The 17,421-nt window shown below is 41.1% G+C and overlaps 3 protein-coding genes across 43 annotated transcripts; 1 reads left to right on the plus strand and 2 right to left on the minus strand.

The window, feature by feature from the left end:
- Positions 1-437: 437 nt before the first annotated feature.
- LOC116195256 (histone acetyltransferase MCC1-like) lies at positions 438-8,065 on the minus strand. Of its 30 annotated transcripts, XM_031524302.1 has the most exons (12): positions 7,385-7,582; positions 7,014-7,202; positions 6,701-6,778; positions 6,250-6,321; positions 4,119-4,379; positions 2,868-3,977; positions 2,494-2,563; positions 2,054-2,190; positions 1,754-1,898; positions 1,375-1,474; positions 1,009-1,278; positions 453-923 (listed from the first exon to the last, which is right to left on the minus strand). In XM_031524302.1, the coding sequence occupies exons 8-12, from the start codon at positions 2,167-2,169 to the stop codon at positions 850-852; spliced, it is 705 nt and encodes a 234-aa protein (XP_031380162.1). In that variant the 5' UTR covers positions 2,170-2,190; positions 2,494-2,563; positions 2,868-3,977; positions 4,119-4,379; positions 6,250-6,321; positions 6,701-6,778; positions 7,014-7,202; positions 7,385-7,582; the 3' UTR covers positions 453-849. The 30 variants fall into 30 exon arrangements, 28 of the variants coding, with proteins under 28 accessions (XP_031380144.1, XP_031380143.1, XP_031380164.1 ...); XM_031524305.1 differs by having other exon boundaries at positions 2,868-4,379; positions 6,250-6,310; XM_031524306.1 differs by having other exon boundaries at positions 2,868-4,417; positions 6,250-6,310.
- LOC116195255 (binding partner of ACD11 1-like) lies at positions 7,920-9,983 on the plus strand. Of its 2 annotated transcripts, XM_031524282.1 has the most exons (4): positions 7,920-8,056; positions 8,438-8,541; positions 8,679-8,754; positions 9,054-9,983. In XM_031524282.1, exons 1-4 carry the CDS (start codon positions 8,051-8,053, stop codon positions 9,621-9,623), a joined length of 756 nt encoding a protein of 251 aa, XP_031380142.1. In that variant the 5' UTR covers positions 7,920-8,050; the 3' UTR covers positions 9,624-9,983. The 2 variants fall into 2 exon arrangements, with proteins under 2 accessions (XP_031380142.1, XP_031380141.1); XM_031524281.1 differs by lacking the exon at positions 7,920-8,056 and having other exon boundaries at positions 8,313-8,541.
- LOC116195254 (bark storage protein A-like) lies at positions 9,620-12,973 on the minus strand. 11 transcript variants are annotated; one of them, XM_031524275.1, is made up of 9 exons: positions 12,575-12,973; positions 12,348-12,415; positions 12,002-12,196; positions 11,695-11,889; positions 11,338-11,517; positions 10,638-11,181; positions 10,120-10,461; positions 9,973-10,026; positions 9,620-9,881 (listed from the first exon to the last, which is right to left on the minus strand). In XM_031524275.1, exons 1-6 carry the CDS (start codon positions 12,816-12,818, stop codon positions 10,984-10,986), a joined length of 1,080 nt encoding a protein of 359 aa, XP_031380135.1. In that variant the 5' UTR covers positions 12,819-12,973; the 3' UTR covers positions 9,620-9,881; positions 9,973-10,026; positions 10,120-10,461; positions 10,638-10,983. The 11 variants fall into 11 exon arrangements, with proteins under 11 accessions (XP_031380135.1, XP_031380136.1, XP_031380132.1 ...); XM_031524276.1 differs by having other exon boundaries at positions 9,620-9,898; XM_031524272.1 differs by having other exon boundaries at positions 9,620-10,461; positions 10,638-10,856; positions 10,934-11,181.
- Between the last annotated feature and the right edge of the window lie 4,448 nt (positions 12,974-17,421).

The following is a 17,421-nucleotide window of genomic DNA, read 5'->3' on the forward strand; positions in this document are numbered from 1 at the left end:
CAAAAGCGACCTACCGAAAATCAATGCAAAAGCTAGCAATTGACCGACTCAATTCATTTGCACTTTCATGCATAGGACTTTTTTTTTTTTTGCTTCAAATTTTTTTATTTATACAATATGTAAAAAATAATTATTTTGGAGAAAAATATTTATAGAAGGCTAAAAATGAACAAATAAGAAAAGATTGTGAATGATGTTCTGGTAAAAAAAGGTTTATGATGAAAGTAGAAAAACTACTACTTTGGCATTATTATATTGAAAAAAATGAAAATAACATTTTTCCTTATGTATAATTCTACAAATAAACAATGTTTCCAATTTATAAATCAAAATCATTGTGTTATTAGTTAATTCTTCAATTATATGAGTCATCGAACAATTAAATTAACAAATTCTTGAATAATTTAGTTAAATATAAATAATTACCACGACGATCATAAATTTGAAGAACATAAATCTGAAGGCCGCAGCAAAGCGCATGTTTTTAATATTAGTGTCAATAAAAGAGTGCCAGCAGTAACAAAGTGTTGTGCTTTTTTCAATGAACCAAAGCGTCGTGCTTTTCTTTCTTTCTAGTTGCCCTTCTTCGTCAAATATTTGCTTTCCCGAACCAAAGTTGTTTGAAATTACCCAATACCACCACCGCCAGGGAAAAATTCAAGAGCTCCATTCCACGAGATAAACAACTCTGGCTGAGCTCCACATTGTCGATGAACCGTGTTACATGAACGTTATCCCTGGTCCCTTTTCGACTCAAGGCTCTGAAGGATCCCTTGTTCATCCGTCCATGTCGCCATTGTCGTCATGGTCATCCATTGACTTCCTCTGGCCTTTCTGTTCGTTCTCACTCTAACTAGCTATCCTAAAACAAGCTTGCTGGTATTCTTGTTGTATCTCATGACGACCCTCTGCTGCATTGTACACTGAAAACACTGCACTTTAATTCATATTGAACTGAAGGAAGAATAGGAAAAGGAAACTGCACATTTTCAAAATTAGGGAACACACAATCAGCAGAAACGCCACTGCTCAAGATCTTTGCGGTGCGGGAGCTGGTTTCCTGAAACTTACGGTGGGGTGGAAAGTAGACAAACAAGTAGGCATCATCATGCTGCCCATTCGTGTCATAATAATCTCTGAGAGTCCGCAGGCATTTGAATGAGAGTTTCTTGTACAATTGAATAGCAGGAATGTTATAAGATGCCACGTGCAGATAAACAGCGCAGCAAATGGGAGTTTTCGAGGCATGCTTTAGAACCTCATGCAAGAGCCGAGTGGCTACACATCCAAAAACCGAAACTCAGAGTCAAGCGGCCGTGTATGGATCGAAAAAGCCGCATGTTCTTGAAGGTGAAATATAAAGATCCCACCTACCTATGCCAAGCTTTCTGTAAGTTTCCGTCACTCCAAGCATAAGAATGAAGATGACTGACTGCTGTGGGTCTGAAGAGCCAGAGATGAGCGAATCTGCAACCTGCAAGGAACAAAATTAAGCGCTGCAGTAACAGCAATACTTATACCCATTACAAGGACAATAATAATGATAAGGAGGAGGGGAGGAGGAGGAGGAGAGTACGTAATAAATAACTCAAAATTGATAAAAACTACAAATTCTGTTGGTTCCATTTTATCCAAGTCATGTGATGTTCCAGCCGGTGCCCCTTCATTTTGGAGGAAACGCCCCGAGTATCTCATTTTTCAAAGCGTTCTGAAGACTAAACCTCACAGGCTCAAATACGAAATCCTTATTCACCTCACTTTCTTTTGCAGGAAGCATATGTGCTGAGACAAATCCAATGACTCGATCGTCTTTTCCATCGCCTCGGTTATGGTCAACAGCAACCCAAGAAAAGGCGTTATGTCCAATCACAGCATTTTGGAAAGACTCCGATTCACACCTGAAAACAACAACAACAACAACAACAAAAGTGAAGATGTCTTAGTTATAGCTGGGATGGAGTAGGCCATGGCCATCTTTCGATGGAAAGGTGTGCTTACAATTAAGAGGAACAAGATATGAATCTCGTCAGGGAACAGGGAACATTTGATGCACCTGGTAGGAAATACATCATTGTGAAGTTGCAGTAATGCTTCAAGGTCGGACAGCTGAACCGGCCGGTAGCTTATTTTTGAATAGTTTGAACCGGAGGCTGGTCCTTGTGGGACCATCTGAAGCGGTGATCTCAACAACTGGAAACAAACACAAGCAAAGGGAATGTCTTTATGGATGTATGCTTTTGTGGAGGGGAGAATTTCATCCAAGAATCCCATTTCTTTCTATTAAATTAATTGACCAGATCAGCCATGAATTGGTAAATGACGGGGCTGGATTAATCGACCGATGGAGAAGTAGAGTCAACACATAATATCCAGATAGCGTGTCAGAAATAACACGTAATAGGTGGGTGAATTCTTATGTATTTCAGACACTAAATGTGGTTCACATTCGAAAGAGAACTGGTCGAAATGAATTTACATTGAACCCTTACTTACCGGGTATTTGTGCTGTCTGATCTGAAGAGCAACTATATGGGATGGGACCGAGAGGAGAACTTCCCTCTCCCTGACACAGTTTAGGAAGAGAGAGTGACAAATAGAGAGAAGATCAGAAGAGAAGAGAAGAGAAGAGAAGGCAGACCTAAACGAGAGAATATGAAGTGAGAGTGGGTTGACTTTTCGAGAGATGGGATGGTTTCTGATGCATTCATGCTCTTCAATATGGTATTGTATTTGTATCCCATGCTTATGCATTAACTAATACAGCATGTGCATGTGCATGTATAGCAGCATTACAATCAATTCATCACCATCACCATATTGAAAGTAATATTCACATTTCGGGAGGCTTACCCTCAGACTCACCTCACCTGTAGTTTTTTTAGTCCTCTCTGCTCTGGCTCTTGCTCTTGCTCTATAGGTTTAAGGATAGGAAGGGATTGTTTGCTCTGCTCTTGCAGTCCACCAGGTCAGTCGTGGAGATCCTTTTCACATGATCTAGTCAACATAGTCAACGGTCAAAAAAGCCGGGAAAGGCTGACGTTACACTACACTACACTACACTACACTACACTACATTACGCGGAAATAAATAAATGCTCCTCCTGCATTTTGTCGTCTTTACTTTTTATTGGCTTTTTGTGTTTTCAAGACCGAAAGCTGCAGTTTGTTGTCAGACTTAATTTAATTCCTTCATAGACACAAAAATTCCCGTTTATTTTCTAAGTTAAAATAACAAAAATTAATTTTAATTTTTAATTTTAATTTAAAATTAATTTTAATCTCCCATCTCTTCATCTTAAAAAAAAGAGCACAGGTGTCCGTTTCTTTTCTCAAGCCCATATAAAGTATGCATATGTTGCAAAAGGACGATTATCCACATCAGAAGACGGTTCACACACAATAGTACTAGCATATCCTAGAGATTAAGCATGTCATATTCGACAACAAAAGATAACTTCCAAAATTAAATGTGTTGTAACAGGATCACTCTTTCATGGCTTCAGAAAGTGTTCTCCAAGAGCCTCTGCAATAGAGGAATCAACAGTTACTGCTGCCACATAAGACTTTAGAGAATTTTGTGAGGGAGACCAAATTCAGACACAAACACGTGCGCAAACGTACACAGGGAGGGCAGGAGGCTTCTTGTAAACCAAGTATAGATCCAACCAAATGAATACTTGGCTATGGCACACTCTGTGCCCGCTGATCTAAGCTGCACTCTTGGTCATAGTTATTAATTTATTTGCTATGAACAGATCAAAAAACAAGCCAAGCAATTTTAGAGACGAGATAAGAAGTCCTTGATAATTAGGGGATTGCAGCTTCTTTTACCGCACTTCAGTAGTTCAATAGCAATTCCTGTCAGTTCAAATCTAACTTGAAAGCCCAAGTTCAATCAGGCAGGACATAATTTCTTTGTCCCAACCCATCTCTATGAAAGGAAGAGAGATACAACTGGAAGTAATGATAATTATCCCCTGCAATAATGCAACAATCAATTAAGCTGACACAAAACGCCAAGCTCCAGAAGACTAGCTCCTCATACACTGACTGAGAAAGAAACAAATAATGTAGAGGGCGGCAAATTATTGTAGATAACTCCACGATGAAGAGCTTACCCGCAAAGAGAGACCGTCCATGATGCCTGCTTCACAGAATGGAACGAAAGACAAAGTACGTAAATAGAAGCCGCACTTCATATCTGGTAGGAGTAACAGAGAAGTCCTTGGAAATCATATGTTTGAAGGAAAAGCCTACTTTTTCCAATTAAAACTTTAAACAAAAACGCTCTAGTAAAATTATATGTCATCAGCTATTCCAAAAGCTCTCTTCTCCATATATGTGAATGCACCAGCTGCAGCTGCACGTCTCCAAAGTAGCTGAGAGAATAAGACTTCCATCATAAGGGTTTGGGTATCTGGAAGGCAAATAGCATTGCATGCGATGGGACGTAAATAGAAAAAGTACTTTAATGAAAATTTATATTAACTTATGTGGAGAAAAATAAATTAGAAGATGCCAGCGCGAGGGTGAAACTCAATTAACTTGTACTCTAGCAGTCACAAGGCATCACCATCAACACTGAGATAAATTATTCCTCAAGAAGAAACGTGCTGGTTTTGAACAAACAAGCAAGAAACTTTATTCAGCAGCCTACCCTCCAAAAGACTTCTGTGGATGAGAGAACTTTTGGTAGTTCCAAGTTTGCACTCAACGAGACGAATAGAATTATACTAAAAAAGTTTCCAACTGATTCAATGAGTACCATGACTCAAAATATATAATATATTTTTATGACTCCTGTCGGGATCGATCGTTGGTTGAGATCAACTTGTAAGGATCGAAAGGGATCTAACTCACGATAATCTTGACAAAACAATTGAAAGGAGATAAGGGAACAGAAGCTTGCACACTTGTGTACGTGGTTTAGGCCGGTAGTGTGCCAGCTGTATGTCCACAAGCAAAGGAGGCTTTGCCGGTTCTTCTTTTACTATGGGCAATGAAGTCGTGGAGTAAAGAGTGTTTTCCCGAAACCCCAATTACAATGTTCTCTCTCTAGATAATCTCTCTTTCTCTCACCCCCTACTAATATATTCTTGTACAAGAAGAAAAGAATCGGGGAAAATAAGTCCCATACAGGAAAGAAATGAAATGAGCAAGGAAATAACATAGCCAAATTTATTGTGATTATGCTAGATCTCGCTCAGGTGCTACTTTCTACAATTAACTCCGCGGCTTACCACAGTCGACTGTCTGTGGCTTTGGTCCTAATCAGCCTATTCAAACTGCAGTTGGCTGTTTGCAATGCTGCAATCGACTATCTGCAACCTAGGTTTTTCCTGTTGCCTTCAAGTCTTGGGATGAGAATTCGAGCCACACTCAACAACTCCTTCCATCAACAAAATATAAAAAGATTTGACTTCATCCTGTTCTCAGTTTTTTGCTTCCTTTTCTGATAAAAAGAGCTGGAAATAAGTTGGGCTGTGGATGAGTGTTGTATCAATCTTGTACATATTTTTTGAGGAATGAATGGAAACAACACTTATTGAAAGGGGAGAGAGAGAGAGAGAGAGAGAGAGAGAGAGAGAGAAGCTGGAAAGGGGGGATCGGACATGCCTGGCCGCACCAAGATCTAGTAACAGTTACTTTTGCTGGGTTGGGGACATCGAACACCACTGGTTCCTAGAACTAGCAGTTTCGAAATGGAGGAGATGATCAATGTTTGACGGGACAAATATTTGAGCAATGATCTTATTAGGGCAATCTGCTGTCACCCCTATCATACCGAAAGGTGGCAACCAAAAATCAGGGTTGAAATATATGTATGGTACATGCAAGTAAATTACTTGTATTTTTTCAAGTAAGTTACTTGACCTCAAGTAATTTACTTGCTCTTTACATAATTTTCTTGAGTTATACGTAAATTACTTGAAGTTTTTCAATTAAAAATACATGTATGTACGTACTATACATGTATTTCAAGTATGTGAATGATAGAATTTCCTCTTTATTTGGATTCACGCATCTGTAGAAATTTGCTTTTCCCCGCACTTTTTTGTCCCTCTTCAGCTCGGAGGTGCTGTTCGATTTTTAAATTTGGATATAGCTTTATATGCTGTATAATGATTATAAATAGTTTGAGTATGTAGAACCAACTACTGCAACGTAACGTTTGCTCACAGCTCAGACTAGCAAGAGAACAAGAGAAACTCTTCCAAGCAAAGCACTAAGAATGAAAACTAGTTATACCTGAGGTCAACAGAAAATGCTAGATCCCGAAGTTGTGGGATCAAATATGCAGCTTCCTTCTCTACAATAGTGCTGCATTATTAGAAATGGTGAAAAACGTTCATGATACAAACATGTGATAAATTAGCACAGCCTAATATGGAACAAAAATGCTGCAAGATGGAACCCCCAAATTAAACATACTTGAGGATAATAGATGGGGGTCCAAGACTCTGATGCAATCTATCATCATGTTCATGCATGAAAGCTAACCCAACCATAGCACCTCAAAGAAGCTTGAGGATGAAGTATCTGCTCCGTCTGATCATCTCCTTTGATTTTAAAGCATTCCACAATGTCTAAAACCTCAATTTAGATATTTAATTACAATAGAAAAGAACCAGCAGAGGAAGAAAAGGAAGAGTGCAAAGGCAGGCAGCGCAGTTACAAAAAGAAGGAAGAAGGAAAGAACCTGGCGATGTTGATGAAGCCATAGCTGCCAATAAGACGCCCCACTTGGAAAGAGGCAGGATCCGTTACCAGGGAGGCTCTGCAGCGGAAGGATGAGAATGATGATGATGGGTGTGGGTGTGGTGGAGGCAAGACTAAATTGATATCACAACCAAATAGATGTGAACAATGACAAACTTGATGTGATCAATGATAAAACTGATGTGACCGTAGATCAAATTGATGCGACCATAGACAAATTGATGTAACTTTTTTTAGGAATCCGACTGATACAATTTGCATAAGTGGGGAAGGAAATTGTCGGTTTACTCAACTCAAAGGAGGAGGAGGAGGAGGAGGAGGAGGAGAAGAAGAGACAGCAGAGCAGCAGGAGAAGGAGATGGGGGACAGGGAAGCGGCGGGTTGCCGATTCGGGGGTATGAAGCTGAGGAGCATTTGGATTTGCTGGTCTGAGTCTGCTCTACTACTCTGCTTCTTAGCTAATTTTGTACTGCTGCTCTTCTCTGCTACATACATTTAACACCATAATAAATTAGAGAAAGAGAGACACATTACCGTAACTGTACTTTGTATCATTACTACTCTACCAATTACTATATAAAAAATAATAATAATCAGAAAGAATGAATTGAGAGAGGGGAACAAAACAACCGAGGTGGTCTCTCATCTCACCTCCTCACCTCACCTGTCTTTTGTTATCGATCACGACACAACACAAACAGCGGAACCGATCGAGATCTTCTTCTTCTTCTTCACTCTCTACCTCCCAACACAACACGACACAGCACAAACAGGACCAGCCATGGCATGGAAGTGGATAAGAAGTTCCATGAGTAGCTCTTTATTATTATTATTATTATTTTTTTTTTTCCAAAATGAAATTACAAAAAGATTACCATATTTTTTTAGTTAGTTTTTTGGTAAGGAAACGGGTAAGAATCCAATAAAAAGAATTAACTAATACTATAGCAGGGTATGGCGATCCCATAAATATCGCTCAATGGTAGAAGGTTTAGACCAAAAATAAACCAAAGAATTTCAGAAATTTGATCTGTTGCCACACCACGCGTATGAATCTCTCTCTCTCTCTCTTTTTGGCCAACATAGCCTTCGTCCTCCCCTCTCCGTCTTTTACTGAAACTGAAAATGGGGCTGAATTTGCTCATCAAAAACAAAACGGGGCTGAATGAATAAATAATGAATGGCAAGGAGAACGACTAGGAAGAATGAAAACTCCTTCCTCACCTGAACGTTCGACTGCTTGCTAAATGCTAATGCTTTCGATGATCTTATCTTTGCCTTCAGACCCAACACCACCACTGACTTCCGGTCCCGTTGTTCATCGTCTCTCATGTTGGTCAGTCTCTCACATCTCCTCTTTCATCCGTTCGCATTTTGGTCCAAGTCAATGTTCTTCGATATCGTAAAGAGTAGTGGCTAGATCGTGTGCAATGTGTGTCTGTCCGTCAGTATCATCTCCGTACATATGTTTGTCTGGGCTGGTATCCTTATGTTCTTGCAAACCAAGTCTTTCCACATCATCATTTATCATTTATTTAAGAGAGTGCCCATCCATCCATGTTCCATTCCGACTGCTTATTGCCCTAATAGTTACTTCCAGTTTCTCAATAGATAATTCGAACATCTTCTCTTCATCTATATTATGGATGCTCAATTATATTATGGATATGAAAGTACAAACTCATTTTCTGAACTACTTACTAAAAACTGCATGCAGTTACGAACGGTACAAGTGAGCAACCTCTCCTTGGGGGCATCCGAGCAGGATATACGTGACTTCTTCTCTTTCTCTGGTGAAATTGAACATGTCGAAATGCAACGGTTAGCTAATTCAATATGGGAACTCAACTCCTCTCTCTCCTTCTCCTTCTCCTCTTTTCTTCGTGCCTCTCAGGTATCTATCATGCAGCTCATCCTTACTTGTAATATCGATCTTAACACAGTTAATCGTCTTTCAGCGACAACGAAAGATGTCAAACAGCATTTGTTACATTCAAGGATCCCAAGGGAGCCGAGACCGCATCTCTGCTCACTGTGGGTGCACACAAGCTCTAATTTGATACCTCATCATAACAAGTTGCTCGACCTGCCATCTTTCTGGCAGTCCTATATATATATATAGACGTCCTTTTCTTGTTCCTTTTGCCGCCTCCTGTATTCCATTCCACCGTATACATATATATATATATATCTCGAGTGATGTGCCTACCGACTACCGAGATTGAAATGGGCATGGTCCCTTCTCTCGAGCTTCACTGTGTCTATTGCATGCTACAGAATAGATGTATTCAGTGTCGAATAACAGCATATAAAGTCCCCCAATTGTCTTGCAGGGGGCAACGATTGTTGATCAGATGGTGGCGATAATTCTGGCCCCAAACTACAAGCCGCCAACAGCAGGTTCTCAGGAGACGGGAGGAGGAGGAGGAGGAGGAGGAGGAGGAGGAGCCGTCCAGAAGGCAGAAGATGTGGTGAGCAGCATGCTGGCGAGGGGATATATCTTGGGCAAAGATGCGCTCAACAGGGCAAAGGCTTTCGATGAGAAGCACCAGTTCACTTCAACAGCCTCGGCCAAGATGGCTTCTCTGGACCAGAAGATTGGCCTGAGTGAGAAGATTAGCGCGGGAGCTACCATGGTGAATGAAAAAGTGAGGGAAGTGGATAACAAGTTTCAGGTCTCCGAGAAGACCAGACATGCATTTGCTGCTGCCGAGCAGACAGCAAGTAGTGCTGGTTCTGCCATCAAGAGGAACCGCTACTTATTGTTGGGGGCTTCCTTGGTGGCCGGCGCCTATAGCAGAGTTGCCAAGGCTGCAGGGGACGTGGGGCACAAGGCCCAAGAGAAGGTTTCCTCTTCTTCATCATCTCATAACCAGGACCAGGACCAGGACCAACAAAATTGATGTGAATGATTGACTCCCTTCCTTCTGAATAAAAAACCGTCCGACTGGGTGAACCGGACAATCCCCTCCCATCTCAGATCAACTCTTGCTTTTAAGCATACATACATACATATATATATATATATATATGCATAAAATAGGAGTTGGTAGAGTAGTAGATGTTTCTTGATCGATAAGAGTTTAGAACCACTCTTAAGGCCATGAACAGCGTGCCAAGTATCTGCTTCGGCCTGTTGAATGCCAGGTCTCCTAACTTCCCTATATATCGGATCATCCTGTTCAGTTCATATGCTGGTATTCATGTCAGAACAAAACATTTCATATATTGTTATCAAGGGCAGCGAATTACCAGTTTCCTTTGTTCGTCGGCTTTCTATTGTATTTCTTAAACTTTCCATGCAAACTGCATTGTATTGTGCATGCAAAGTATCGATTTCATTAGTAAGAGTGATGGAAACTGCACATCAGATATGAGCAATTATTCTTGATCACGTACCTGGTCGACTATATGTTCAAAGAGAAAAAGATTGTCCCTGAATTGAAGCACGTTAATTGGTTGTTCTAACCTTGAACTCTTCTGTTCCCTTATCAGAATGGATGCGGTCAATTATGGAAATCTCCTGGAGTTAATTGTGGCAGTTTTGTACTCTTTTCTTTCTTTTCCAACTTGGGTAGTCGGTTCTAGACATAGTATTAAAATTCCCAGGATCAAAAAGTTACCGTGACCTCACAAGCTAACATTGACCCTCCCCAGAAGCATCAGGTATAGTGTATAACCATCGAGTTATTAGTCCCGGGAATTCTGAAAAGCAGCGGAGGTGATAGCCTGAGAAAAATCCTGAAAAATCGATAAAATAATTTCCACATCAACGGTGCCCCCTTAGGAAGGAAGCATGTTTATTTAGCCAGTTAGATATAAATAAAATGAAACGAAATAAATCCACAAATTCAAATCAAATATCCTGGTTATTATTCTGCAATATAACCTTTGAAGTTTGGACACACACACAGTACCATAATTTAATGGCAGAGTGATCTGAAATAGTAGAGTTTACTACTAACTGGGACTTTTTTTTTGGGGGGGGGCGGGGGCAGGAAACATCTGTCATGCCCAACTTGATCGTCATGAGAGTGCGAGTTTTTTAAACTCATTTCATCCACCTGACTTAGGTTCCTTGAAGAGTTGGATTGACAATTGCTGATCCCTTGAGTAAGGAGACCTCCCTGCCCGTCCTGTCGAGCAAATAAGATTGTGTTTGCAGATACTCCAGCAACACTGTTCTATAAATTGACACTGTGTAGTTAAGAACCTCGGGCCATGTGTTAGAAATGTCTGGAAAAGCCGAGCCCTGGCCTGGCTTCAAATCAATGGCCACTGTTGTTGGGGCTCCGTCTGCTGGCCTTCATCATCAAACATCCCGATGAACTTGAGTGCAGCGCTGAGAGCATTGGATGCAGCTAAAGAACTAAGGCTGCCCGACAACAGCTTATGTTCCCCGCCTGCCATATCTGATATCCCCCGAAACACAATGCCCGGGATTTCATTGGACGAACACACCTGCCACGTGCAAGTACAATTATTTTGCAATTAAGCAAAATAAGGGTCTCCTGCAGAGTATGCCGTACAGATAAATCTACTCTCCGAGCTAAATCAAAGTCAAATAGTGATTCCAAATGGTCACATGGGACAGGATGAGATCCAATCTGCACAAACCATTATGACAGCAGCACTTTCTTCGTCCACCGTTGAGATGTTGAATGTTTGGAAAAGGTACTGGCCATATGCGACATTGTCAAGGAATACATCCGCAGTGGCACCTAGCAGCCCATAAACAACTTTAGGAGTCTCGGGTAGGCAATCTGTCTTGTTAAGACACTGTTCCAGCTGCACATTCTATATAGAGCAACAATGCAAACCCACGCACCATAAGGTACTTAATCAACTAAATTAATTAGCTGAGAACAAGCTTTAGCTGATCCTACAAAATTATTGACGGATTGGAATTAAAGCAATTATTGTGTATCAAAGGATGCAAGTGACAGTGACATTATTATTTAAGAAAATTTAAACCTGGAGTTGAGTGGCGAGGTCAAACCACTTTGGATCTACGGGAAGCCAGAAGGTCTCTTTCATGGGCAGCCCGTTGGAGTACACCTGCGTGGGGGTGAACTCCACGGCTGCCAGTAAGTTAGGTCCCTGCCGGGGCAGGTTATAGTCCCCAAACTTCAGTTCAGGTGATTGTGCTGCCTCTGACTTGAAATCCTGCTTTTGCATTATGACATTCCATGGCCCAAAGGCAACAAATGTGTGAGACGTCCGTGAAGAAAGACGTAAGTACATAATGGCAGGGGAGCGAGCGATCAAACTATACTATTACCAGCCATTTCCAGGAACTTGTTAAGGCAACAGAAGCGGGCACGCTGACATCACCAAGGGACAGCGAGCTGTTGATGCTGCCAGCAGTACCATAGTGGACAACCCCCAGAATATCAAAGGTGTCGACGAGGATTTGCACGGTTATAGCTGCATTGACCTGACCTATGCACGGGGTAACCATCATGGCCTCACAGAACTAATTTACAGACGGCATGCAGTGCAGGCGTTATTGATGTCAAATGGATGGGTGAGTGAAACAGTGAAGCCAGATAATAGATAATGCAGTGTAGAGCAGTAAAAGTCCAGTGCTGCGATGAATTACTATTATGTGAGGGAGGACTACCCACCATTTGTTCTCCGGACATGACGTAAACGACGGGGACATTGCCGATCTTGCCAATGTTGAATCTTCTACCTGTGACAGCACCAAAGTTGAAGCAGCAGAGGAGGTAGTTAATTGTCTAATAGACAGTGGAAATCGCAATTGATCCACATTTAGGTGGGGTGGATTGGAATAAGAAGGAAGAAATTAGAAAAAGAGTGTAATTCAGCTAGCTGCTAATGCTATATTTACCGGCTAAGTGAAAGAGAGGGGTGAGGGGATCCGGAACAAAAACACCGGAGGACTGTAGGACCCTCTCCTCAGTCGGGTAGGCCATGAGTAGACCCAGAAACTGGCCGTCAGGGTGGCGGTGGTGGTAATTGATGGAGTGCAAAGGCGCATCCATTGTGGGAGGGGCAGAGGCAGGATTGATGAAGAAGCAGGCCAGGAACAGCAGCAGCAGCGTGTTGCCCATCATCATCATCATCATCATCATCCTCTGCTCTGCGTAAATAAAGGATAAGAGAGAGTACAGCTGCTGGCTTCCTCACCCTCTCCTTACTTCTTTCCTTCCTTCCTAATCTCCATACTCCACAAAACAAGGAAGAAGAAGGGGAGAGAGCCCCAATGATTGATTACTCATCACAGACAAAAATATTGTAATGTAATACTTAATTTTCAATGAGGTACATAGTACGTGTATGGAAGGACCGTTGCTGGCCGTTCAAATGTTGATGATGGTAGTTGACTGACTTCACCTGGCCGTACGTAACGTCCGTTCACATTAGATCAGATCAGATCTAATCAGATATGGGTCCCTAAAATAGAATAGACGCAGGATATGAATCAAGGGAGGGGCAGAATAGACGTAGATTTCAAATCGACGTAACACTCTCAAAAATGATAAAAAAGTTAATAATGCGTTTGGTTTCAAAGTAGAATTTTAAAATTAGATTTTGATTTTGAAAAAGAATGATATAAATGGAGTCCAGTATTTGACTTTGTATGAGTTATTTTATTTTATTATGAAAAAATGGTATAAATGGGGTCCACTCTTTGACATTGTATGAGTTATTTTGTTTTGTTGTGAGTAGAATTAGGTTAAAGTTATGATTTTAAAATCACATTTGCAAATCAAATAAGCCATAAAATTTCTTTCTAGTTTAAAAACTGTTTTCTTTTCTTTTTCTTTTTCCGAAAACTATAGTTACAATAAATTTGAAATTAATGTAACACTCATGTAAATATTCCTCCGATGTAGATGGTGAATTTTTATGTTTTATTTTTTTGAGATAAGAGGGGAATTTTATGAAAAATTGAACACGAAAAGTCAAACATGATCTGGTGTCAAGTGACACCAGGATCATGATCGTCCATCATGCATGAGCCCCGCGTGAGTCCCATGGGACCGTGTGTCACAAGAACAAAAAAAAAATTGACTTAATTCGCAAACAGACAAAAAGAAGGGTCCAACGGTAAAATTGATGGACCCACCAAACTCTGAAAAAATCTTGACTTGTGTTGCCCTAATTTTTTTTCCACAGAAAGAACTGTCGGTGGTTGAGCGGGTAGGGGTCCTCGTTCTTGCTAACCGAGAGAAGAACCACATTTCAACAGTGTTGAAGCTCCAGTATCTGCCCCGATTTCGACCCTACTTTCCTTCGCCGCATCCTAGAAGACATCGACATCGGCAACTTCAACCTCCTAATCGACGTTGGCGAGTCGTAATTCCATGAAATCTCCGTTCTTCAAGCTGGCAACAATGGTTTGGGGTTCCATGTAATCGGTCCACATTTCACCGAAATCGGTCGCACGAAAAAAGTAATCGATGTCTGCATGCAGAACTACTAAGAAGCAATACTCAATTTCACATAAAACTAACCTCCCAGCTTGCAGTTTTCCCTTGCTTGATTGGGCAGAAGAAGAGAGAGAGAGGACCTGCAAGAACAGAGCAAAGGCCCCCCTCTGTCAGGAGAGATTCCGTGAATTTGCGACGTCTGCAACAGAAGGACAGAGATTCCCTCCTTTGGACTTTTTCGAGGGTCCTTCCACTTCTCTCTTCACCTGCACGCGAGGCTTTAAGAACCGCGTCTCATCTGCTTGGAAACGCCATCTGCATTTGAGGTAATTTATGCTTTCCTCTCGCCATCACTCCATGTCTGTTGCATAATTTTATGGCTTGTCTTGCTTCTTTGGTCACTGAGAGGCAATCTTTTATTCTTATTTCGCTGAATGTCAGTGTGAAGCTTCTATTATTGTTCCGTGTAATGCGAATTTGAAGCTGTTGTGTTGTTGTTTCAATATGTCTGCGGTATAAGCTTCTATTCTTCTTTCAGTTTGGTTGAGTGATATGCTTCTCTTCTTGTGTCGATTACTATAACTATGCAGCTGTGTAGTCGATACATCATTTGCCTGATATTTCTCACATGTTGGAATATTTTTCACAAATTATGTGGTAGCTTTTTCCATGCTGTTATTCTCTCAATCTGCGATTTGTTGCATTGTTTGGGTTAATCTAAGCAGCCAAGGGTTCATCTAAGTACGAATTAACCTGTTTTATGAGTAATTGAATTTAGATTTGCTACAAGTTGTTTCTGTTGTGTTAATTGTATTTTTTGCCTATTATGTGTAGAAGTTGTGGTCCAAAAAGTGCATTGATCATGGCTCCAAAGGGTGAGCATGTACTCAAATGGACTGATGAGATGGAGTTGGCCTTCATCCATATCATGCTCGAGAAGTTCAAAGTGACCCAGACGACTTCCTGGAAGAGACCTCATTGGGAAGAGATAAACAAGGAAATAGAAAAGCAATTTCTCGAAGCGCAACTTTGCTGGACGAAGGTAAGGGACAAGTGTGCTAAGTTGAAAGGGACGTACAAGCAGTTCACTGAGCTAAGGAACCACACTGGAGTGGGATGGGATGCAGACACGAACACCATCAAGGCCAACCTTGATGTCTGGGATATTTTCATCAAGGTACACGCTTTATTATATATGTTATTGTCTTCTGCTTGTGAAGTTGATTTCCTAATAATATGAGTTATGAAGTGCTAACAATTCCTCGTAGGTAAAATGCCGAGAAGCACTTCAATTTACTAGATATTTGCATGTCCTTTGTTCATACGTTTGCTTTTTATAGTTATTGCTTATCTATTGAACTGTTCCCGTAACATATTCCTTATCTCAACGTGCAGAAGAACATGGCATTCAAGGCATTCCGGACTAAAGGCTGCAAGCACTACACCCTACTAAATGAGCTTTTCAGTTCTTCAACTGCTATCGGTGTTATTCGCATCTCCTCGACCAATCCACCGACAACTTCATCTGAGGAACGATGGCTGCATGCGGCATTCATATCAGCATCGAGGGGAAAGCAGAAACAGTATGTCAACATCGGAGACGGCTCCGACGAGAGTGACGACCCCGTTAATGTTCAAGACCCAATTATATCAGAGTCCCGACGTCGAGTGCCTAAAAGAGCTTCATCGGAAAGGTCCATGATACAGGAGTGCATGGAATTGTTCAGGGAGAGCTTCAACAAGAAGGCTTCCGAAACCCCATCGGCGTCAAAGAGAAACAAGTTTGTTTCAAGCCCTGAGAAGTCAGAGAAGAATAGAGTCGAGGAAGCCATGTTAGAGTTGGAAAAATTGAAGGAGAAGGTCCTGTGTCGCTTGTATGTGAAAGCCGCCATGGCGCTGGCAGATAAGGAAATCAGGAAGGTTTTCATGTTCTTAGACGAGGACGAGCGAATTGAATGGCTACAGGACCTTGCTGACTCCTGAATCGACGCGCAGAGTATATGGGTTTATGTTTAGTTGAACATTTTTTGCTAATTGCTTTTACTGCACTTTGTTATGATATTACTTTTCTTAAGTGATTTGTTTCGTGTGTTCGGATATTTTCACTTGAATAAATTTTATGTGTGCTTTCAATGTTTTGTGTGGTTATGAATTGTCGTTTTTTGCTGTTGACGTCATGTGCATGATCTTCCTTTAACAGTTATAGGCGTACAGTTGCAATACAATATGCCAAGGAATAACAATTCTGCACGATATGACAGTTCCTCTAACGACGACGAGATCGTAATTAAGAAGCGGTGGTTCTTCTTATTGATGGTACGACTTATGGAGGCCGAACTAGTGTTTCAAAGGAACATCCCGTGCAGAACTTCGGCACTCCAAGGAAGACAATACACACTTGAAGTTTTGGGGAATGACGTTAGATGCTTCGAGACGTTTAGAATGGAACCGTATGTGTTTCGAAATCTCTGTGACACACTTCGGTTGCGTTGTGGTATCACTGATACTAGGAATGGTATCACCGTGGAAGAGATGGTAGGAATGTTCTTATTGATTATTTTACGTAGTTCATGCTATGCAGTTGTGGCAGAAAGGTATCACCATTCAAAGGAAACGGTGTCACGAGCAGTCATAAAAATTCTCCGAGGAATACTATTCCTTATCACCCGAATATATTCGACCGAGGAACGTCGCTGTGCAGCCGGAAATTGAAAGGGAACCATGGTGGCGTTTCTTTAAGGTAGTTTCTAATAATGCAAAACTGTAATAATTCATATAATAATATTATGTAAATTATATATAATTTTGCATTGTCATGCAGGATTGCATCGGAGCAATTGATGAAACCCATGTGACTGCATGTATCCCCAAAAAGAATAGAGTACCTCGATAGAAATACTGAGATAACACAAAACATACTGACCGCTTGTTCCCACGACATGATGTTCACATATGTCATGACGGGTTGGGAGGGTTCGGCACATGATTCAAGAATATTTTCCAAAGCTGCTACATTAGACCAATTTCCAACGCCACGTGGTGGTTAGTGTTTGCTGATTAATTTTCTCTTTTCAATAAAATTTCAACCCTAACATATTTAACTGATAAATTGTCCTTTTCTTCTTTCCAGACCAATATTATGTTGTCGATGCAGGGTTTTCAAACATTCCGGGATATTTAGCTCCATACAAGGGGGAACGATATCACCGGAGTGATTTCGGTCGGCGTAATCCACCGATAACAAAGAAGGAGCTTTTTAATCAGTGCCACGCATCAGTGCGTAACGTCATCGAACGTTGCT

This window comes from Punica granatum, chromosome 2 (assembly GCF_007655135.1).
Source record: "Punica granatum isolate Tunisia-2019 chromosome 2, ASM765513v2, whole genome shotgun sequence".
In the NCBI taxonomy this organism is placed as follows: domain Eukaryota; kingdom Viridiplantae; phylum Streptophyta; class Magnoliopsida; order Myrtales; family Lythraceae; genus Punica; species Punica granatum.